Genomic DNA, 22,318 nt, shown 5'->3' with positions numbered 1-22,318 from the left:
CCTCCAGCGCTGGGGCACCCGCAGCCTCTCGGTGCAGCCCGTGCCAGCGCCTCCCCGCCCCCTGAGCGCAGAATTCCCTCCTGGCCTCCCGTTCCAGCCCCCCCTCCTTCAGCTCAGAGCCCTCCCCCCGGTCCTGTCACCCCCTGCCAGCCCCGCACGGCCGGTGTGTGCGCGGCACGAGGCAGCGGGCACCTCCCGGTAGCGCAGCGTCACCGAGGCCGGGAGGTGACAAATTAACAAAGGCTCAGGCGGTACCGATCAGCGCCCCCCCCCCCTCCCCGCTCCCTCAGGCCCGCACCTGCCGCCCGCCGCTGCCGCCCCTGCGCCGCTTCCGGGCCCGGCGCTTCCGGTGCCGGCCGGGCGGGGCAGCAGCGCGGCCGTGCCGCCATGGCGGGGCGAGGGGCGGGGCCTGGAGGCGGCAGCCAATGAGCCGCGGGGTCGGCGCGGGGGGCGGGGCCGGCCGCAGCCAATCGCCCGAGGGCGGCGGCGGAAGCGAAGCTCGGGGCTCGGCGGCGGCGGGGCCGCGGCGCGGAGCGGGGCCAGGTGAGGCGGCGGCGGGCGGGGAGGGGCTGAGGGGGGACGGGGGGGGCCGGGAGGGGGCGCGGCGGGGACGGGGCGAGCACGGGGCGAGCCGGGACCGCGCCCGGCGGCGGTGTCTGCGGGTGGGGACGGGGACCGGGACCGGGACGGGGATAGGGACCGGGATCGGGGCTGGGGCCGGGGCCGCCCGCGCAGCCCCAGGCCGGGTGTGAGGCGCGGGCAGCCCCGGCCCCGGCCCCGGCCCCGGCCCCGGCCCCGCTGAGGGAACATCCGGGCTCCGGCGGGGGGGCGGGGCCAGGCGGGGCGCGGAGGGAGGGGCGGGGGTTGCGGGGGGCGGGGCCGTGACGCAGCGCGCGCCGTAGCGGTAACGGAGCGGTGCCCGCAGGCGGCCATGAGCTCGCAGCAGTTCCCCCGCTCGGGAGCGCCGCCCGCAGCCCTGGGACCAGCGCCGCCGCCCAGCCCCGCCAGCGGCCCCGCGGGGCTCGTCGGGACCCCGGGCACAGGTACGGGGGGGAACGGGGGCGGGGAGGAACGGGCGGAGGGGGGTTGGGGTTGGGGGCTTGGTGGGGCGCGGCCCCGTGCCCGCGGTGCCCGCTCGGGGTGCTGGGGGGGAGGTGCGGGCGGTGCCCGTGTCCCCGCCGTGCCCTCAGCCCCTTCTCTCCGCAGCGGGCGATGAGCCGGGCCGCGACGCGGAAGCCGCCCCCAGGGAGCACCTGGGCGCCGGGGCGCCGCTGCCCGCCCGCGAGGAGAAGCAGGAGCCGGTGGTGGTGCGGCCCTACCCGCAGGTGCAGATGCTGGCCCAGCACCACCCGGTCCCGCCCGGAGCCCCGGTGACGGTCACGGCGCCGCCGGCGCACCTGAGCCCCGCCGTGCCCCTCTCCTTCTCCGACGGGCTCATGAAGGTAACGGGGGCGTGGGGAGAAAGCGCGTTTGAGTAGGGAAAGGGGAGCTCGGTTCTGGTTTATTTATTCCCTTACAGTAATTCCGAGATAACCCTATCTGTATTTCTGTATTTAATTGCTGAAGTGCTAGGTATTGTATATAAATGTAAATTATAGCAAGAGCCTCGCTGCTTTCGGTTCTTACTCTTTCCCTTTGTCCCATGTGAAAATGGAGTGGCTTTGAACAGCCAACATCCTTATTTTTCAAACACCTGACTATGCTTGTCCTCAGGCAAAGCAGGCTTTCTCTCTGGGCTGTCACTCACAGAAATGTTCTTTCTAATACCGAGCTGTTGCTTGGAGTTGCTAATGCTCCTGCCTTGGTGTTTCTTGCAGCCTCCCTTGAAGCCCACCATGCCCAGCCGGCCCATTGCTCCTGCTCCACCATCCACTCTCTCGGCTCCTACAAAGGTTCCTGGGCAAGTCACTGTCACCATGGAAAGCAACATCCCGCAGGCTCCGACAATTCCTGTGGCAACAATCAGTGGACAACAGGTTTGTTCCTTCTGTTCCAGCTCCCTGCAAGGTCAGATCAATGGTAAAAGTAGGGCTCTTGCAGCAGGAGGGAAGGCAGCGGGCAGACTTCCCGATTCGCTGGGCACTGGTTGTTGATCAGTTGTGCTTGGAGCACTAAACCTCAGCCTCGGTTAGCACTAGCTCTTTAGAAAGCTGCCGGTTTGTTGTAACCATCTGACTGACATAGCACAGTGAGGCTGAAATAGCAGAAACCTATCCAAAAGCTGTTATGCAGCTGACTCTTTCCTCAAAAGCTCCTGCTGCTTCCCTGTTAGTTGGAGCATTCACAGTATAGACAACCTGTTGGGATTCATTACTGCAGCGTTCTTTAGCTTTCCTGGGAGCAGACCAGAAAATATTGGTGAGCAGTTCAGTTCTGCAGTGTGTTCTTAGTAAACCACTAGTGACAGAATTTGGGGGCATGGAGGTGTGTAGATAATGATTTAGATTTTTTTTTTTCCCTTCTAATTTTGAGTGCAGAGCCAGTCCTTGTAATTTAAAGCCGGTGTGCCAAAATGTTCATCACTAGCCCTCTGAAGTCTCAGGGCTTTGTTGCAAAGTACCTTTAAGTGGATTTGAGTTTGGCTGGCTAAGAATGGGCTGTTATCTTCATTAATATCCATGGGAAGTCCAGCCTTATTAGAAAATAGAATTAATTTGTCACAGCATTTGCCAGGATGCCACTATTCTTTTGCCTTTAATGGCAAGGTGGAATGAATCTGTGCCTTAGGAGTCACTAATGACAGAATGGACATCTCTCAGGTTGACATGCGTGTCACTGCCAACTCATCCAAGTGCCAGCCAGAAAAGCAGATCTCTGAAATGTGAATGTCTTCCATGAACAGTGTCAGCTGTCTTTAATTTCATCCCGTAGAAACATCTCACTCTTTCTCTGCTCACTTGTAGTGCATGTAACCTCTGTACACCATGTATTTCTATGGAATCTCATTTCTGTGTTTGGTTCTCTTATGTGGTAATGCTGATAGTGTGCCCATGAATTTTCATGAATGCAGCTCATGTCTTATTCTGGATTTCTTTCTCTTTTAACTCTGCAGGGCCATCCCAGTAACTTGCACCATATCATGGCTACCAATGTACAGATGTCTATCATCAGAAGTAGTGCTCCTGGGCCTCCGCTACACATTGGAGCTTCTCACCTGCCCCGAGGTAAAGATCTAGCTGTGCTGTCGCTGCTGTCTGTGCGGGACCTCTTGGGGGCAGTGCACCTGGCCTTCTCTGAAAGTCTCCTTGCTGCTAACACAGCCAGTATTCCAGCTGTTAAGGCTGCTAGCACAAATAGGACTTGAGGCAACTGCTGGCCTTTTAAGCATTATGTTGCCTTCAGTCGTTTAAGGCAGCAGTATGTGACAGTTTTTAAAATGCTGGCAGGTGGCAGCACTTGAGTTACTCTACTTCTGTGCTGTTAATAGTGAACACTTTCAGGGAAAAATACACGTTGGTATAGATTGGCCTGTTGTGCAAAATGTCACACTCTTGGTAGTAAGCATTGCTCACCTGTGACCAACCACTTCTCAGTGGCACGTGAGCAGTTGAAGTTCTGAAGCGTGTTCTTGCACCCACCTGACACTGGATCTTTCACGAATGCAGTTGCACATGCTGGTGTTTTGTGTGCATTTGTTTGCCCTCGGGTTTAGTGCTGATACTAACGGCAGGCTCCTGTCTCCCAGGATTTTGGTTGCTATGGCTTAGAAAACAGATCAGCCCCTTAAAAGAAGCTCTGTATTCAGCACGCTCTGATTTCTGATCAGTTTTACTTTTCAAAGGCTCATGGGTTGGATTTCCAGTTCAAGTTTAAACTGATCTGAATTTCAATGTACCATTTATATTTTTCCTTTCATATTAAATACAAAATGTATTTGTAGCTGAACTAAAACGTATTCTTGTTCACCTGATTCTCATGTGACAAGAAACACAAACTTTTTATTTTCATTTATCTCTGCTCCTTCTCTCTTTCTCTCAGCTTGCATACTACCTTTTGAGGCAATAATTTAAATTAGGGACACTTACAGAAGCTAGGCAGTCCAGACAATAAAATGATTTCAAGGCCACTTACCTTTTAGAGTTATTTTGTATGATCAGCAGTCAGCAAACCATAGACAAATAAACCACAGTTCTGTGCTGTTGCAGGTTTACAAGCTTTTGTTGTTATTGTTGTTTTGTTTTCCTTCTATTTATTGTGCATGTATTTTCTTCTGAACTTCAGTAGATGCAGGAAGATTGTTGTTGGTTTTGCATATTAGGCTTATTTACACGCTAGCCCACTAATGCAGCTGTTAAAATTATTTGTACTAATACTATTTGTACTACCATAGCTAGGAATAGAAGAAGATCAGATTTACAATATGAGGTTATTATAGGGGAACGAGAAGCACTAACAAACCCAATTCACTCAAAATGCCTGCCCTTCCCACATACTTTTGTGGATCTCGAGTATTTTTGTTGCAAGCCTTATATGTAAACCAAAGTCAACTGAAGTGAACTATGTTCAAACTGGAATATGTAGTAGCTAACGTAAGAGCCTGTCTCTGCAGTCGTAGGGGAGCCATTTGGGTATGTGGTATTTTAACACACTTTGTGTGCTTCCCAGGTGCAGCGGCTGCTGCAGTGATGTCCAGTTCTAAAGTAACTACAGTCCTGAGACCAGCTTCACAGTTGCCAAACGCAGCTACAGCTCAGCCAGCGGTTCAGCACATCATTCATCAACCAATCCAGGCAGGTAGCAGCCAGACAGCTCTGCAGAACACTAGCCACCTGCTCTGAATTCTTCCTGGCACCAATTTGTGATACAGAAGCTGTCATTATGTGTTTCCTAGGATGAGGCATTAGTCATGTGATTTTATTTCCTTTGTAGAGTTGGTACTAGGCATCCTTGTTTGATTTTTAACCGTTTGCAATGTGATAACAAAGTGAGAAGAAGACTTCTTGTAGATCTACACAATTTTTAGACTCTGAAAGGCCGAATGTGTTATGCAGATGAGGGTTATTCTTAAATGATTGTATTGATATAGAATAAAAAATCACCTTAATATGCTGCTGGGTATCTCAGCTTATGTACGTGTGTAAGGAAAAAATTGTAGGTATCTTCTCTCTGCAGTAGTACTAGTGTTCAAGGTAAGGATCAAGGGTCAAATATCTTTACTTCATGATTTCACTAAGGACCTCAAAGTAATCATCTTTGACTTCATGAATATACTTAGTACAGGGTTTATTTCCATTCTGAAGGGAACTGACCTTTGTTTTTTTCTCCTAAAAATGCTCGAAAGTCGTGCATTATATTCATACATACCTGGTCACTGATTCCCTCTAGTGTACATGTTTTAAAAATCAAAATGGATCTCCTAAGGAGCTTGCAGATCAAATCAGAAAGACTGGAAGCATTTTAGAATGCCAAAACTGAGTGATAAAATCTAGAAAATGCAGTTTTAGTCAAGTAATTCTGAGTTACTCTCTAAATTGTAGAATTTCTTTTCTGATCTCTCTTTTGTGTTTGTTCTTGTAGTCTCGTCCGCCTGTGACGACTTCAAGCACTATTCCTCCTGCTGTGGTGGCGACTGTCTCAGCCACAAGAGCTCAGTCCCCTGTCATAACTACAACAGCAGCACATGCTACAGAGTCAACCCTCAGGTAAAGATGCTGAAGGCAAATTCTTTGAAACCTACAGTGCTCTAACTTTACGGAGGCTGCAGGAAGAGGAAACATGTTAGTCATCGCAAGCTGATTATTCTCTGGATGTGGGATGATATAATACAAAAATAGTAATGCTTGTACAGTGCAAATGCTTTCAGTTCTGTGAATAAAAATTACTATAAATGCAAACTGTTGCTCTGCCTTACAAGAAAGAAAGGGCTTAACAAATCAGTTGTGAGCTGCTGCTTCCTGGAAAGCAGAGTTTCTCTTTTAGAAGTTGTGGCTAATTCAGCCTATCTTCTTTATGAAAACACAGTGGGAAATGACACACAAATGTTGTAAAGCATCCATGACAGAAAAAGCTCTTTCTACAGAGCTGCTTAGGGTGGATGCCTGATGACAGAACAGCGTAGCTTGAGTTTTCTATGTCACTTTGCCATGTATTTGATAGCAGCGCTGCTCTCAGTGAGGAGAACAAAGCCAGGTGTCACCGCACTTTGTCTTTTGGATTCAGTATCCACAGGGTCATCTTCATGATTATTTCTCTTTCTCTGCAGCCGACCCACACTGTCTATCCAGCAGCATCCTCCTTCTGCAGCTATCAGTATTCAGCGGCCCGCACAGCCACGGGACACGGCGACTCGCATTACGCTGCCGTCTCACCCGGCTATCGGAACGCAGAAGCCTCAGCTCCACACCATGGCCCAGGTAGACTGGAAGAGGAGGGGGGAAGCCCTTGGGCTGCTGTCAGGCATCTTTCGTTTACATGTGGCTGGATAAGATTAAATTTGGGAAAAGAGTAATGGGTTAGAAATTAACATTCTTTATAGTCAGTGCAATGTGATTCCAATCTAAGTAAATATTAAAATGTACTGGTCTCTTAACTTGAAGCTTTTTTTCTCTTTTTTTAATAGAAAACCATTTTCAGTACTGGTACTCCAGTGGCAGCAGCAACAGTGGCACCTATTTTAGCAACAAATACCATTGCTTCAGCAACCACAGCTGGTGAGTTCTCATGATGCTGTTGTGAGGGAGTTGTTTTTTCCTCATTGGAGATGGCCCGTAGTTAGTGTTGCGGGAATCTTTCTTTACAGTAAAGACAGAATTCGGATGTGCATGGTCATTGTTCAGGAGATAAATTGCTGAATTCTTTAGGGGGTTGTCCAGGTTGGGTTTTTTGCTCTCTTTATTTGGGTATAGATAGTATAGATATACTTGTGTGATTGGACTCCATAGAAACATCTTGTATGTTGTGTTTTTATTTTTTCTTAGGTTCTGTTTCTCACACCCAAGCACCTACAAGCACCATTGTCACCATGACAATGCCCTCCCATTCTTCCCATGCTACAGCTGTCACAACCTCAAACATCCCAGTTGGTGAGTGATTTTGGTTCCAAGAAGAAGGTGTAACTAATGCTTCAATTTTACTGTTTACGTTATCAGTGTTTGTGTATATTGGCAAATTAAGGAGGGGAAGAAAATCAGTACAAGCTGGGAGAAACTAATTAACAAGTCTGCTGTGGCACAGCTTTTGTTTTTTAACACCAGGAAGAAATAGATGCTCTAGGAGGAATAAGTAATAAAATGGCTCATTAACTTAATTGAGTTTTTAGACAAACTTGGGTCTTTTGGCATTTCAGAACCTGCACTGTATGTACTAGAAGTTGAAGGTGCTTCGTGATAGAGTATAGCTTTCATAGCTGATTTTTGCAAGTTGCTTCCTATGCTTTTGGAGGCAACAGGTTATAGCCCAGTCAGGTTGTGTTAACGCCTTCACTTGAGGGTAAAACAGCTCAAGTATAAAAATGTGGAAACTATTTGCCTGGATGTAGAATCTGCCTGAGATGTTTCCAACAGAACTGCTTAAGCTTCCGCTGTTAATCTCCTCCGTTCTCCTGCCCACCTCCTTATGTTCTTGTTCTCTTGAAACTTTTTTAATATCTTTCCCTGCTGTAAATTTCCAAGGAGTGAAGTTCCATCTTGATACACCAGTGTTAAGCTTTTGTAGGTGTTTTGTTTCTTTGTCTCTATGTGTACTTTCCTACCTTTTTTTTCTCATTTCCCTTGGTTTCTGTCAAGCTTTGCTTTGAAAACTTAGATAAATAAGTTCTTGACAACAGAAAGGATAGAGCTGATTGTTTAAGAACAAAATATAACTTCAATTGAGTTCTGGAGTAACTCAGCCTTCTACCAAATAACAGTTAAATATGCATTTAACATACACATTTATAATGTCCTTGAATTCTGGTACAAATCAGTTGGGGGAGGGGGGGAAAGAGGTGGATTTACTTAGTTTCCCACATTCATTCTTCCTATTGAGAAAATATGTCATCACTGTGGATAGGAAATTACTGGGGAGAGGGGATACCTTGGGAGTGGGGTTGGGTGTTTTTTCTTTTTAAGAGACCTAGTCTCAACTTTGCAGTGTCTGTACCAATTTGTCCTTTGTTCACTGATTACGTGTTTGTCTTTGCACAGCTAAAGTGGTTCCTCAGCAAATCACGCATACTTCTCCCCGCATCCAGTCTGACTACACAGCAGAAAGGAGTAACCTCATACCCCTCTCTAGTCACCGGGCATCTCCAAACCCAGTAGCAATGGAAACCAGGAACGACAACAGGTAGGGAGATAACATTTCTATGAACCAGAGAGTGTGAATAGATTCTGAGTGCCTTGCTGCTTTTCTGGGTTAGGATATACAAAAAAAAAAGTGGTTTTGAAAACCTGCAAGGGATTTAGCAGTTCTGAATTAATCATGAGAGTTAATATACTTGATAGCTTACAACAGATGAGATACAAAGCTTAGGAAGTGGCCCCAAGGCAGGGGTTGAAGATGAACGGTTGAAATGATGTGTGTGATGCTTTTTCTCTTTGATGCCTACAGGCAGTCTGTGCCTGTCCAGTTCCAGTACTTCTTACCAACGTACCCGCCCTCTGCCTATCCCCTGACTGCGCACACCTATACCCCCATCACCAGCTCCGTGTCCACCATTCGCCAGTATCCAGGTAAGAGGAGCTCTGGGGCAAGCCAGGGCTTTTGTTCCGTTGTTGGTTCATGTGCAAGCTTTAGGGATGGAAGCAGCTAAGAGGTTTGTGTGCTCGACTCTGACAGCTTGTCGCAAAGTCTTTGACTTCTTGTTGGCTGAAGGGAAAACATAAGGAGTATCAAACTACTTCAGAGGCCTACTAAGCATAGCTAATAATCATTTTCCCAGGATTTTTGTGTTTGATATCCAGATATTTTGCCTCTCCTGATCTGATTTCACAGATCAAAACCAGTTCAACTCCTCCAAAACAGATGAGCTCTTAATGCGTCTTCATTCCCTCATCTTTAAATACATAGTTTGAGAAACATAAACCAAAAATTGAGAGAACAAGTTGCACTGCAAGCAGTTGTGTTCTGTTTAAAAGAACTAGGCAGGGTAACAGGTTTGAACTGGTGCAGTAGTTTGCAGGTTGGCTCACATGATACATGTTTTTGGCTACATAGTCATCCCAGACTTAAATTATTTGCCTGAGACAAAGCTTGAAGCACTTCTACCTTACTGAGTGGCTAAGGACAGTTCTCTATGATACAGTAATTACCACAATCCCAAATCTGGATTTTTATGGAGTATCTGTGTCTGCTGGTAGCACGTTACCCTTGATCAGTACAGAGGGGAGTTGGAAGGACATGGAGGCTGCAAATCCCATTTGCTGAATGGGAAGGCATGCACAGGGAATTGGTGCAGTACTGCGGCCTGTTTTTTGTCATTGAGGTTGGAAATTGTCATTGAAATTACAGTTGCAAGTCTTGACTGTAAGTCCTGTCTGGGTTTGAGGTAGGCTCCAGGATGATTAAATGACTTGTGATAGGGACAGGGGGCCTCTCTGTACCTTCCTGTGCTTTGGCTGGAGTCGTTTTAAAGGAGGATATGTGGGTAAGTGGTGGTACTTGGTGTTGGTAGCAGTGACTGGGTGGTTACAGAGCCCCTGATGAAAGGGGTTTTTTTGTGCTGCAGGGCATCAGGAAGCAGGGACAGATGTTGGAGGAGTGTCAGTGTTGCCACAGGGATGTTGTGCAAGACCTCAAAGCAGACTGTCAGGAGTTCCGCTACTGCTAGCATGTTGGGCCAATGACAGGATAATACTGACTTCTAAAAAGATGAAGGCTCACCAGTAGCTCACTGACAGAGACATTTGGTTTATTAAATTGATTGGAAGCATCAGTTGACAATACTAATTAGGGCAGTAACTGGTGACACCTCAAAGTGGAGAATTCCGAGTGTCAGGAGGGACTTGAACCCCCTGCTGAGGGCAGCCACTGGAGAACTTAGTGCAGACTTTTAAGATCACTGAGCTCTAAGGAGTACTGCTGTGGTATTTTGAGGAAGGATGTTGAGAAGACCCCGGGCTTTCCAAGGGCTTGGTTGTGTTTACATAGTTTCAGAAATGATTTTGTTGGATAGACAGTCCTGCAACAATTGTTTCACATAACATGCACTTGTGACAGAATTAATACAGAGAAGTCACATTAGGGACCTGGTGCTGTATTTCAGGCTTTTGACAGCTGTTTTTGGAGTGGCTTGTTAGCACAAGAACTTCTTGTTGAAATCCTGTGACAAAACCAGCTTGGTCTGTGATGAGAAGGCTCGCTGCTGCTTGCAGGCAAGCCCACTGTTAGCAAGTTAGCACTTGATTTTGGTGTGCTTCTGTAGAAATTGCATTACTGTTCTGTAATGACTGAAACTCTGGGGGTTCAGGAGCTGCAGGTAGCCCAGCATCACTGCTGAGTGCCCCCTGGGAGGAGCGCAGCAGGATGCCTCACAGTAGATCTGAAAAGATGGAATCGAAGCTGCTCAGAGCTGTAAATCCAAATGAATGAATTGGACTTACAAGGCAGGTGCATCGCTTGGAACACTGTTTTGCTGCAAAGATTTCATGATTGTTTCAGCTGTGAGATACAGTCTATAATTACAAGCCCTGTTCTGAGTCAGATAGGATTGTACTCAAGTTCAGAAGTTTGTCCAGCTGCACAAATAAAATTACTTTGCTTATGTGGCCAGGGAAAGGAGGGGTAGAAGTAGACTTTATTTTAAGGTACTTACACTTGAGTCTCTGTCCTTGCCACTTGCTTTGGTACAGTCAATGCTGGTCTTCTAAATGATGTAGTTAGCTCTGTGAAAGACTCTCTTGAAAAGGAGGTTTCTTTCTAAAATTGATTTAGACTTGTAATTTAAGCTGGGAAAACACCAAGTATTGATACTTAAAAAGCCTTGTGTAAAAAAGTTAATAAATGCTATAGTGAGCAAAAATAGTACACAGATTTAGGGGAAAATGGATCCTGGGCCAGGAGCTGGCGGGGCTCATTGAGAGGGCTTTCAACTAGGTAAGAAGGGGGATGGGGCTGAAACAAGGCTTGTTGGAGCTGTGCCAGGGCGAACAATGGCAAGGCCAGGGGATAAGGCAATGGCCCAGCTGAAGTGCATCTACACCAATGCACGCAGCATGGGTAACAAACAGGAGGAGCTGGAAGCCATCGTGCAGCGGGCAGGCTACGACTTGGTTGCCATCACGGAGACGTGGTGGGACCAGTCTCATGACTGGAGTGCTGCAATGCCTGGCTATAGGCTCTTCAGAAGGGACAGGCAGCACAGAAGGGGTGGCGGTGTGGCTGTCTATATTAGAGAGTCTTTCGATGTTGTAGAACTCGAGGCTGGGAATGACAAGGTTGAGTCCCTTTGGGTTAGGATCGGCAGGGACAACAAGGCTAGTGTCCTGGTCGGGGTCTGCTATAGACCGCCGAACCAGGATGAGGAGATGGATGAGGAGTTCTACAGGCAGCTGACAGAAGTTGCAAAATCGTCAGCGCTTGTTCTCATGGGGGACTTCAACTTCCCTGACATATCCTGGAAGCACAACACAGCCCAGAGGAAGCAGTCTAGGAGGTTTCTGGAGAGTGTGGAAGATAGCTTCCTGACACAGCTGGTTAGTGAACCTACCAGCGGTGGTGCCCCGCTAGACCTTCTCTTCACAAACAGAGAAGGACTGGTGGGAGATGTGGTTGGAAACTGTCTTGGGCAGAGTGACCACGAAATGGTGGAGTTCACTATTCTTGGTGCGGCTAGGAAGGGGACCAGTAAAACCGCTGTATTGGACTTCTGGAGGGCTGACTTTGGGCTGCTCAGGACACTGGTTGGTAGTCCCTTGGGAGGTGGTTCTGAAGGGCAGAGGGGTCCAGGAAGGCTGGGCGCTCTTCAGGAGGGAAATCTTAATGGCGCAGGAGCGGTCTGTGTCCACGTGCCCGAAGACCAGCCTGGCTCAACAGAGAGTTGCAGCTTTAGCTTAGGAGAAAAAAGAGGGTTTATAATCTTTGGAAAAAACGGTGGGGCACTGAGGAGGACTATAAGGATGTTACGAGGCTGTGCAGGGACAAAATTAGGAAGGCCAAAGCTCATCTGGAGCTCAATCTGGCTACTGCCGTTAAAGATAACAAAAAACGCTTTTATAAATACGTCAACACAAAAAGGAGGACTAAGGAGAATCTCCATCCTTTACTGGATGCAGGGGGAAACTTAGTTACAAGAGATGAGGAAAAGGCGGAGGTGCTCAATGCCTTCTTTGCCTCAGTCTTTAGTGGCAATACCGGTTGTTCTCTGGATACCCAGTACCCTGAGCTGGTGGAAGGGGATGGGGAGCAGGATGTGGCCCTCACCATCCATGAAGAACTGGTTGGTGACCTGCTACGGCACTTGGATGTGCACAAATCGATGGGGCCGGATGGGATCCACCCAAGGGTACTGAGAGAACTGGCAGAGGAGCTGGCCAAGCCCCTATACATCATTTATCAGCAGTCCTGGCTATCAGGGGAGGTCCCAGCTGACTGGCGGCTAGCGAATGTGACACCCATCTACAAGAAGGGCCGGAGGGCAGACCCAGGAAACTACAGGCCGGTCAGTTTGACCTCAGTGCCAGGGAAGCTCATGGAGCAGATCCTCTTGGGAGTCATCACGCAGCACTTGCAGGGCAAGCAGGCGATCAGGCCCAGTCAGCATGGGTTTATGGAAGGCAGGTCCTGCTTGACGAACCTGATCTCCTTCTATGACAAAGTGACGCGCTGGGTGGACGAGGGAAATGCTGTGGATGTGGTCTACCTTGACTTCAGCAAGGCTTTTTACACTGTCTCCCACAGCATTCTCCTCAAGAAACTGGCCCAGGGAAGTGGTGGAGTCACCATCCCTGGAAGTCTTTAAAAGACGTTTAGATGTAGAGCTTAGGGATATGGTTTAGTGGAGGACTTGGTAGTGTTAGGTCAGAGGTTGGACTCGATGATCTTGATGTCTCTTCCAACCTAGAAATTGTGTTATTCTGTGATTTCTGAGGCTGGGTATGGAAATGTAACTTCAACTTAACTTTAAAGTCGATCTTTTCTCTCTTGCAATATGGAATGAAAATAAACAGTAATTTTGAATTCTTCTGGCAGACAACCTGACCTGTCCGCTCTCAAATTCACTACTGCTTCAAGCAGGTTGGCAAATTATTTATTTTTTTAAAAGAAAAATAGTCTTTGAGAGTAAATACTGGAGCGAAGGGGTGGGGGGGGACAGCGGCAACCCGTGCTAGGAGTGATGAGGTGTCTGTGTTGCTGCTTGCAGTGTCAGCCCAGGCGCCCAACTCGGCCATCACGGCTCAGACTGGCGTCGGGGTGGCCTCCACCGTGCACCTCAACCCCATGCAGCTGATGACCGTGGATGCCTCTCACGCCCGGCACATCCAGGGCATCCAGCCCGCGCCCATCGGTGCCCAAGGGATCCAACCAGCACCCATCGGCGCCCAGGGGATCCAGCCGGCGCCCATCGGCACGCAGGGACTGCACCCAGCTGCACCCATCAGCACGCAGGGACTGCAGCCAGCACCAATCGGTGCCCAGCAGCCCCAGGCCGACCCCAAGACCTCGGGTGAGTGCCCTCACACTGAGCCTGCAGGTGGCAGGACGTGACCCCAGGTCTGTAACCACCCCGCAAGGGTCTGTGTCCCCGGGAGAGTGCAAAGCACGTTCGTCCCAGTGCTCTCCTGGAGAACACTTCTTACCTCAGGGAAGGTCATTCTTGCCGAAGCGCACCAGGGAGAGCTGCGGGTGGGGTTGGATAGGTTATTTCAGTGGGAAAAAGAATGGCAGTGCCTGAGCTTAAACGGTTCCCTTTAGTAAGGCCCTGTGGGGAGAGCCATTGAAAAGTAGGTAACACTTACGGAACTGCGCCAGCTGTGTGTTAGATCACCTGAGCAGTTAAAACATGGCTAGGTGCCTTAAGCAGTCTGTAAATTGGTCTTGGACTGTGATGAAAACGCATTTTATGAAAAATGATTGGCCTGACGGAGTCCCGGTGACTTGCTGAAGCAAGGGAATGTGGCAGCCAAGCAGAGCGCTGTTTGCGGTGCCAGTGGGGGTGTCGTGTGCCCTCCCCAGCTGCCCAGCACCAGCTGGTTGGCCGGGCAGGCTTTGGCAGAAGGTCAGAACACAAACACAGCTCACAGTGCTCACCTACAAGTTGCTGCGTTGTCCAGGAGTTGTCCAGTTGCCAGGAGTGTTAGCCAGTTGACCCACCTGTGCTGGTGATCTCCCTAGCCATTTCTGTTTCTTCAGGACAATGTATTTCTGTAGCAACAGCTGTTAGACAGGGTATCTTCCTTCTACCTGGCAGCTGGTCTAGTTACCAAATTGCCTGTAGTGAAGGTACTGGTTATGAAGTAGTGTGAAAGCACTGCTGGTAAAGGTTGAGGGAGTCAAAGGAGCACAGGCAGCACGTACTCTGCAGACACCTCCTTTGTCATCACACTTCCTTAAGTAACTGCTGCTCTGTTCTGTAACTGCTTATCTGTTCTCTCTCCCATATCGATGTCTGTCCTTCCCAGCAGTAGTCTTGGCGGATGGAGCCACCATTGTAGCCAATCCTATTAGCAACACGTTCAACACAGCTTCTGCAGCAACTACAGTTGTTCAAACCCACAGCCAGAGTGCCAGTGCCCCAGCCCAGGGCTCTTCCCCGCGCCCAAGCATCCTCCGGAAGAAACCAACTACAGATGGGTGAGTGGGATTGAAGGTGACACACAAATGATAACTTCTGTGCAATCCAGTCCAGCTAAATGGAATCGTTTTCTGTAGATAAGAAAAGTTCTAGCAGGTTATTCAGTCAGCAGTGGTTGTGAGTAACCTGCTGCTCTGTGAAACATGTTTTCTTCTCCCCTGGGGCAAGCTATCGTTTCCTCTTACTCTCAGTAACAAGATGTCTCTAGCTCTTGCAAGTGACCTTTTGAAGGAAAGTGTTTTTTATTAATCTAAGCCAGAAAGCCTCAAATCCAAAGAGCTCAGTCTACTAAAATTAGAAATCTGTGCTTTGATTTCAGTGCTTTTCTTGGAAGAATCTGTGGATGGGTAGTAAGGACAGGATTAGTACCCTGCTGTGAAAACTGATTGGGAAAAAAAAAGGTGGGGGAATTAACGTAAGCCAGAAAACACAAAATATTTTCAGAGTTTGATTTTGAATGTCTGAATAAAGAGGCAGGAGACAGCATTAAAGTTAACAATCCATTTCCTCCTGACTAACAACTGAAAATGCTGGGAACTGATGTGTCCTATGAGACTAAAATTGCTTTTTTTATTTGGGTGGAAACCTTTTTCTAAGGCAGGAAAGGTGCAGGCTGTAAAACTGAAGCATAAATGAAAGAAGCAGAGGTAGATCACTGAAGAATTTTTCTATTTGAGAGGCTGACTGTTTGAGACAACAGCTTCACTTTCAGCCCTGCAGGAGATAGAACAGCCTCTAAAATGCTTTTCTGCATGCAGCACTGTGCTGTCTAACATCCCTGTTCAGGGTTTGGAGATCTTGGAGTCAGGCTTTGATGCAGCCTAGTCCAGCTAAGCAAAGCAGCTGCCTGGCTGAGCACTGTTTAGTTCCAATAGTTTGCTCAGACCTGTGATAGCAGTGGAAGGCACTGATGTGGCCAGACCTCCCTTTTTTTCCTGACACCTGGAGCCTGGCAGTCTCAGTAACATGCCCTGGCGTTTCTGGAGGAGTCCAAAACGTGAGGGAGACTGGGCCAGATCAACTAACCCGTTATCTTTAAAGAAAGTAAAACGTAAAGACTAATTCGGTTCAAAGCTGAGACTTTCTGTAGCAGACCTGTATCTGGGTCATTGCACTCAGCTCCTCTCCTGTTTTTTGGGTCGATTCCTTTGCTCTCAGGGGTACTTACCTTTGTATCAGAGAGGTGGGAATTTAGATTTGTCCATGTCTTACAGGCTGGCAGTCCGGAAAAGCTTAATTCCACCTCAGCCACCTGAAGTAGCTAGCACGCGTGTGGAGAATGCTATGCGCAGCACGTCTGGATCACCAAGGCCTGCTGGGTAAGACTTCAAGACAACCAGCTGCGTTGTACTGGTTTTATTGTGTGTGTTTGACTTCTGGTGGTTGGTATTGAAGCGTTTTCTCTTGTGAAATTTATTTTGTATTTGTCCATGTGACAACTTTGAACAGCCTTGAGTAACTCTGCTGTTGTGAAGCTGAGGCAGGAACCTTTTAAACGATGTCCTTAGGAGCTTTCGAGAGGTGGGAGGGACGTAACACAAAAAATACCATGCTGTGTTAAAGACTGGGCCTTTAAAGTTTTTTTCTAGATTTCTTGGGATTTAATCCTAAAGAAAGTTAAATGGATCTTCTACCCTGTTTCAGTGCTTGTGTCCAGTTGCTTTATAGCTCATTGTTTTAAAACTATTAGCCACAGTGGGAGCTCCCACAAAGTGGATGAGGGGCAGTGCAGCTTTGGGTAAAGTTCTTCTTGTTTGCACTGCAAAAGTGCCGTGCTCCTTTTTGGAGTGTTTCAAAGCTATCTGGAATTAGTCATGAGATTTTGCTTGTACACTGCGTGGAAGAAAACAGCACCCAAAACAAAAGGTTAGAGGGCACAGAGGGGGAAGAAAATGTGTTGGAGGTAATGACACCTGCTGCTGTCACTGCACTCATTACTGAGCCAGGTGTTATTTACTGGCGCAGGAAAACAGAAGTAGTCTGAATCTGGCTTGGCTCAGTGTGCTAGAAGGTCACGACTGCGATGCCATTAACTTCACTTTGTTGTGCTTGTTTTCCAATTTCACAGTGCCAAGCCCAAACCCGAAATTCACGTGTCCATGGCCACTCCGGTCACGGTGTCTATGGAGGCAGTGTCTAACCAGGGCGGTGAGCAGCCCACCATCGCGGTGCCCCCTTCCTCCCAGCAGCCCCCCTCTGCCATCCCAACGATCATCGCAGCAGCCAGCCCCAGCGCACAGCCCACAGCAGCTCTGTCCACCATTCCAGGAGCCGTCCCAGCTGCTCCACCGACTTCTACCACAATTGTGGCTGCCCCTGCTCCTCCATCCACCATGAGCGGTGCCCTTTCAGCAGTGCTGGGGCCTGCAGTACCGGAGATAAAAATCAAAGAGGAAGTAGAACCCATGGACATTATGCGACCAGTATCTGGTAGGTTGCTGCTAAGCATCAAGTTGTTTCTCTTGTTGTTGATGCAGTGGGGAACTTGGGATTTCAACACAACCATCCTGAAAATAAAACTGCCTCTCTTTCGTGGCAGTACATAACACAAGTCACAGAGTTCTTTTATGCTTTCTTTCTCACAGTTGTCTTCCCACTGCTCTCCAGTAGAGAATAGGGACATGGTTTAGGTGATGTGATCAAGGTATGAAGTGTTATATGAGTAGAGTATGAAGTCTTAGTGGCCCATTGAATAGAATGGAAAGCAAAGGTTTGGTTGACAGTTAAGCTGAAACTTCAGATCATCTTCTAACTCCTAGGAAGAAAGGGCATTGCAATGTCTGAGGTGTTCCTGTCTCAAATATTAAGAATTGCAGGGTAGCAACTTGGCGAGTGCATTTTTTTTTTTTTTTCCCAGAGTGCTTCTTTGCCTTCTCCTTAACCTTCTGTGAAATCACTCAGTGTCGGCACTGTTTTGTTCGTGTTCAAATGATCCAGCTCCAAAGAGTCTGTGCGAATTGCTTGCTTAAAACACAGTTATCAGTAGTGCCAATATAATACAAATCCGTACAGTTAATTTTGGTTAAGAGATCTCATGCCAGAAATTCTGCTGTGGATTATGCAGCACATTTGTCTCAGTCACGGCTGATCGAGTTTTTCCCTGCAAATGTCAAGGAGTATTCCCTCCAGCTACCTGCCGCTCTGCTGCCAGACTGAGAGGCCTGTTGGTGTGTGCAGTAACCTGCTGACGCAGTGCTGTTGACTTGGCAGGGCAAGAACTCCTGCAAGGAGAGTACTGCAGTCCCGAGTTGACTGCATCTGGCCCTGTACTTGCATTGAAAAGGGAACGCACTTGCTATTGACTGTGATCTGTGCTCTGAACGTCCATTCAAAGATGTCTTTTTTGCAGTACCATTAGCACAGATTCTCTTTTGTAGCGTTCAACTCCAAAAGTTTTTACAATTAAGGAATTGAGTAAGAACTGTCTGCTCTCATTCTTCATGTCCTTGTCCATGTACGTAAGGATCTCAGGGTACAAGCATTGTCCCAGTGATTGGTCCTGGCTTAGTGTCTGCCCTTGTACAGGTGTGGAGCTGAAGCGCATCTACAATGGAATGCGCGCTCCTCACAATGCACTGAAACAGCAAATAGTGGTGGTGATGGCACTCAGGCAATGTCAGTGTTACCTTTATGCTGCTGATAGCTTGACTTCTTTTCCTTTCTTTCTTCTCAGCAGTCCCTCCTTTGAGCACAAGTACTGTCTCTCCATCTTTGGCATTGCTGGCCAACAACCTTTCAATGCCTCCAAGTGATTTGCCACCTGGTGCCTCCCCAAGGAAGAAACCCCGCAAGCAGCAGCATGTCATCTCCACAGAGGAAGGGGACATGATGGAAACAAATAGTACCGACGATGAGAAATCCACTGCCAAAAGTTTGCTGGTGAAGGCAGAGAAGCGCAAGTCTCCTCCAAAGGAATATATAGGTAATGTCATCTCTGCTAACCTTTTTTCCTCTTCGGATGTCTGTATTCTTTCTTCCCCTTATCTCATAAAGGCACTCTGTCATTCTGCTTCCAAAATGCAACTAATACAGAATCCAACTATCTGATCCTCAGTGTTTTCTATATAGTGATGTTCAGGGGAAATGACCTTTTTCAAAATGGAGAGTACCATTTTGTATGAGGTGGTGCTTCCTCATATTCTCTCACAGTTACTGTCATGCTGATCTCCCGCTTTCACCTGCCTAACGATAATAACGCAGTTATTCCTGAATCCTTTTCTAGATGAGGAGGGTGTGAGGTACGTCCCTGTGCGCCCGAGGCCGCCTATCACACTGCTTCGTCATTACCGCAATCCCTGGAAAGCTGCTTACCACCACTTCCAGAGATACAGCGACGTCCGCGTGAAAGGTCAGTCTGCAGCTCCGACCGGACACTGGGGCGTGCGGGGCGAGCGGCTTCAGCACACTTGGTGTCTGAAAAACACTCCTGGCTCCTCCACGTTGATGAGCAGTGCCACAAAAATTGCGTTCCTTGCAATCGGGAAAAACAAGGATTGATCAAGTGAGCTAATAGCTTCATTAGCTAGCTGTTGCCTGAATCTCTCTCAAAACAGGGAAGAAAGAAAGGGAAGGAGCCTATATAGAATTAGACAATTTTGTCTAAGATCGTACGTTTATTGAGAAATGTATTTATTTAGAAGGATAGAAACTTACTAAAGAAAGGACTTCTTAAATGATATGCTATGGTGACACGCTCCGGTTTAGTTTTCAGATCATCTTCTTATCTAACAAACCTGCCAATTTAATAAAATAAAAAAATTCTAGGTTTCAAGTAACAAGTCTTCTGAACTAACAGATGAGTCTTGTGGGCTTTTAAATCTCTTTTTTGCTCTATTAAGAGGAAAAATTAGATCAGACACTGTTTTTTATGCTATTTAGCTCACCTTAGACTCTTTAAGTGGACGGCTTTTTTGCAACTATCTAAAGACATCAAGGAGGGAGTGGATATGTATTTCAGTGGGATGGGATGGACCACCCACTCTTCCATACAGGATACTTGAAACAGCGCTACGTTTTTGGAAAAAAAAAAAAAAAAAGGGAAACACTCCTCAACAGTGAAAAGAAAAATTCTGGAAACGTATTTAACCTGTTAATGAGCGGGAGCAGCCTTCAGATATGGGGCAGATGGGTAGCTATGGTCCTTCCCCAATCAAAATATTGCTTATTTCCACTTACTAGGATGTGTAAAAAGCAGAAGCTAGGCTGAAGTTTTTTGTTTGAGAACAGAGGCCTGGTGAATTCGTGAAGTTTGTGTAACCTAAGTTTGCATTTCTTGGTGACAGAAGAGAAGAAAGCAATGCTCCAGGAGATTGCCAATCAGAAGGGTGTATCCTGTCGTGCGCAAGGGTGGAAGGTCCATCTCTGTGCGGCACAGCTGCTGCAGCTGGTAGGTGAAGGGGACTCGCCTGCTACCTACAGCACGGGGGAGCACGGAGTTGTGTAAGACAGGGTTTTTACAAGCTCAGTACATGCTCATCTGACACTGGGATACCATAAGCTGGTGTGTAGTGCCCAAAGGGAGTGGGATGCGCTTTCCCCTTTCTCAGGAATGTGGCATAAGTGGCTTGGAAACTTAGTGTTGATTTTGCTCCAGACATAAGAGCTGATGTATTTTGTACAGATGATCAAAATTGGCAACTCCCTCCTGCTGATGCACAGGTCTGAAGAAGCGTCTGTTTGGGATGGTGCGGCTGATCTGAGGAGGCAGCACTGATCCACATTCCTGGATGCTTCTGTTTCAGGTTGGGGGTGAGGTAGGTGCTCTGCATTCTAGCACCAAACTCCCCAAAACCTCTGCATTCCTGGAATAGCATTGTGAGAGAGAGGGGAAACAGTTCTGGTTAGGTTCCATACTTGTTCAGAAGTGGAGCAATCCTGTAAATAGAATGTTAGTACGAATGAATATTGCCACACTTCACATCAGAGGCTCCATCTTCTGAATTACTAACATGAGCAGCTGAGAGGGGAACAGATTATCATCATATCTGCGTAGATTTCTTAATGTGGGCAAACGTTTTCTGGCCTAGTGGCGAACCTTTTCATGAAGTGCTAATGTCTTTTAGACCAACCTGGAGCATGACGTGTATGAGAGACTGACTACCCTACAGGAGGGACTCATTCCTAAGAAAAAGGCAGCCACTGATGATGACTTGCATCGAATCAATGAACTCATACAGGTACGTTCCCATGGCCTCTCAGCACAAAAGAACTGTTCTAGCCTTAATTACAAAATATCCTGCTGTGGTTAATGAGTGCTAAAGCAGTCATTAATAAATAAATAACTAAATCACAGAGGTACTCTTTCTGTGTTTGAAGCATCATCAGTTAAAGGTGGTGTTACAAAAAGGAAGAGCAATTGTTTAGGCTAGCTGCTGTTACTGACAGTAGTATTTCATTTCAGGGGAATATGCAGAGGTGCAAACTTGTGATGGATCAAATCAATGAGGCTCGAGACTCGATGCTGAAGGTCTTGGATCACAAGGATCGTGTTCTGAAGCTTCTAAACAAGAATGGAACTGTCAAGAAGGTATCCAAATTAAAGCGAAAGGAGAAGGTCTAAAGCCAGAATAATGACTCTGGAAATGGAGAACGTGTACAGAATGGAGTTGAAACCTTTTGTAGTTTGGGTTTATTTCTAAGAAGAGCATCTGAATAAAATGGCTGAGTTTAGGGAACAGCTGACAAGAGATGGACACGTGAAGCCTGGTGACCTGAAGGGATTGTCAGTGATCTGTCATAATGAACAACACTTTTCTCTCAGGCTCATCTTTTTTTTTTTTTTTTTCTAGTCTTTGCGGTCCCATTTGTTTAACCCTCCTGATGTGTCAGTGCCTACTAATTGGAACTAGTGCTGCAGCGTGTGGGGGACAGTGCTGTCCTTCTGTGCTGCAGCGTAGGGGTTAAGTATCCACCAGGTGTGCGAGCAGCTATAGTAGATTCTGCAGGAGCCATCAAGAAGAGCCAAACCCAGACAGCCGTGCTCTGAAGCACAGGGTGACACTGCGTTCAGTGACCCCATTCAGTTCTTGTTCTTCTGACCTTCCAGTGTCCAAAGCAGCCTTCTTAAGCCCGTGCCACCACGCTGGGAGATCTGCCACGCTCAGTCTCCTATGGTTCACAAGTCCTAGCTGTCAATTTGAAAAATGGAGTTTAAAAAAAAAAAAAAGAGGGGGTGGGGGAGAAATCATTTCCAAGTGATTTTTGTAGTGTCCGTGTGTGTGTCCATGTTGGTGTTCTGGGATCCTTGTCCTGAAGTACCTCTGGCGGCAGCGTACTTCCCGTAGCTGGTGTAACGTTACCTGTATGTACCACATACATCTGAAACCATTAATAAAGGACGTGGGCGTTTTTGTACGTGAGCGCTTTGTGCACCTTGATCCTCGTGGGCTGCTTACCCCTGGAACCTCCACCCCAAAACCTAGGGGCGAGGGGAAAGCTGTGTGGAGCAGCCAGCCCCGTGTGCTGCACTGGGGCAGGGAGCTCGATTCACGAACGCAGAGGTGCTGTTTTGTGGTAAAAGTTACCAAATCGGTTCACTTCCCTTATCCCCATCCCTTCCCCAGCCTCCCCCAGGGCTCTCAGGCGCCCTCCCCTCAGCCTGAGGCGCTC

The 22,318-nt window shown here is 47.8% G+C and overlaps 2 protein-coding genes across 7 annotated transcripts in view; one reads left to right on the top strand and one right to left on the bottom strand.

Annotated features, from left to right (window-relative positions):
* UGGT1 (UDP-glucose glycoprotein glucosyltransferase 1) overlaps nucleotides 1–825 on the bottom strand; it is a 42,840-nt gene extending 42,015 nt beyond the window's left edge. For both annotated transcript variants that reach the window (XM_027463887.3, XM_072042454.1), the window contains exon 1: nucleotides 299–825. In XM_027463887.3, the coding sequence (XP_027319688.3) occupies nucleotides 299–810 (512 nt within the window). In that variant the 5' untranslated portion in view covers nucleotides 811–825. The remainder of the gene's footprint in view (nucleotides 1–298) is intronic.
* Nucleotides 405–22,063, top strand: SAP130 (Sin3A associated protein 130). Of its 5 annotated transcripts, XR_005267777.2 has the most exons (22): nucleotides 405–543; nucleotides 926–1,043; nucleotides 1,207–1,442; nucleotides 1,818–1,976; nucleotides 3,053–3,164; nucleotides 4,606–4,730; nucleotides 5,518–5,642; nucleotides 6,203–6,353; nucleotides 6,560–6,650; nucleotides 6,918–7,022; nucleotides 8,124–8,265; nucleotides 8,530–8,651; nucleotides 13,280–13,582; nucleotides 14,538–14,709; nucleotides 15,925–16,029; nucleotides 16,779–17,140; nucleotides 18,384–18,632; nucleotides 18,933–19,058; nucleotides 19,993–20,096; nucleotides 20,331–20,463; nucleotides 20,773–20,886; nucleotides 21,111–21,135. XR_005267777.2 is itself a non-coding variant. In XM_072042455.1 (21 exons), exons 2-21 carry the CDS (start codon nucleotides 932–934, stop codon nucleotides 21,267–21,269), a joined length of 3,168 nt encoding a protein of 1,055 aa, XP_071898556.1. In that variant the 5' UTR covers nucleotides 405–543; nucleotides 926–931; the 3' UTR covers nucleotides 21,270–22,063. The 5 variants fall into 5 exon arrangements, 4 of the variants coding, with proteins under 4 accessions (XP_071898556.1, XP_027319691.2, XP_027319692.2 ...); XM_072042455.1 differs by lacking the exon at nucleotides 20,331–20,463 and having other exon boundaries at nucleotides 14,541–14,709; nucleotides 18,387–18,632; nucleotides 21,111–22,063; XM_027463890.3 differs by lacking the exon at nucleotides 20,331–20,463 and having other exon boundaries at nucleotides 14,541–14,709; nucleotides 21,111–22,063.
* Nucleotides 22,064–22,318: the final 255 nt, after the last annotated feature.

The sequence above is a fragment of the Anas platyrhynchos genome, chromosome 9 (assembly GCF_047663525.1).
Source record: "Anas platyrhynchos isolate ZD024472 breed Pekin duck chromosome 9, IASCAAS_PekinDuck_T2T, whole genome shotgun sequence".
Taxonomy (NCBI): Eukaryota; Metazoa; Chordata; class Aves; order Anseriformes; family Anatidae; genus Anas; species Anas platyrhynchos.
Note: the sequence above shows the minus strand (reverse complement) of the source record. Positions and strands in the feature narration are given on the sequence as shown.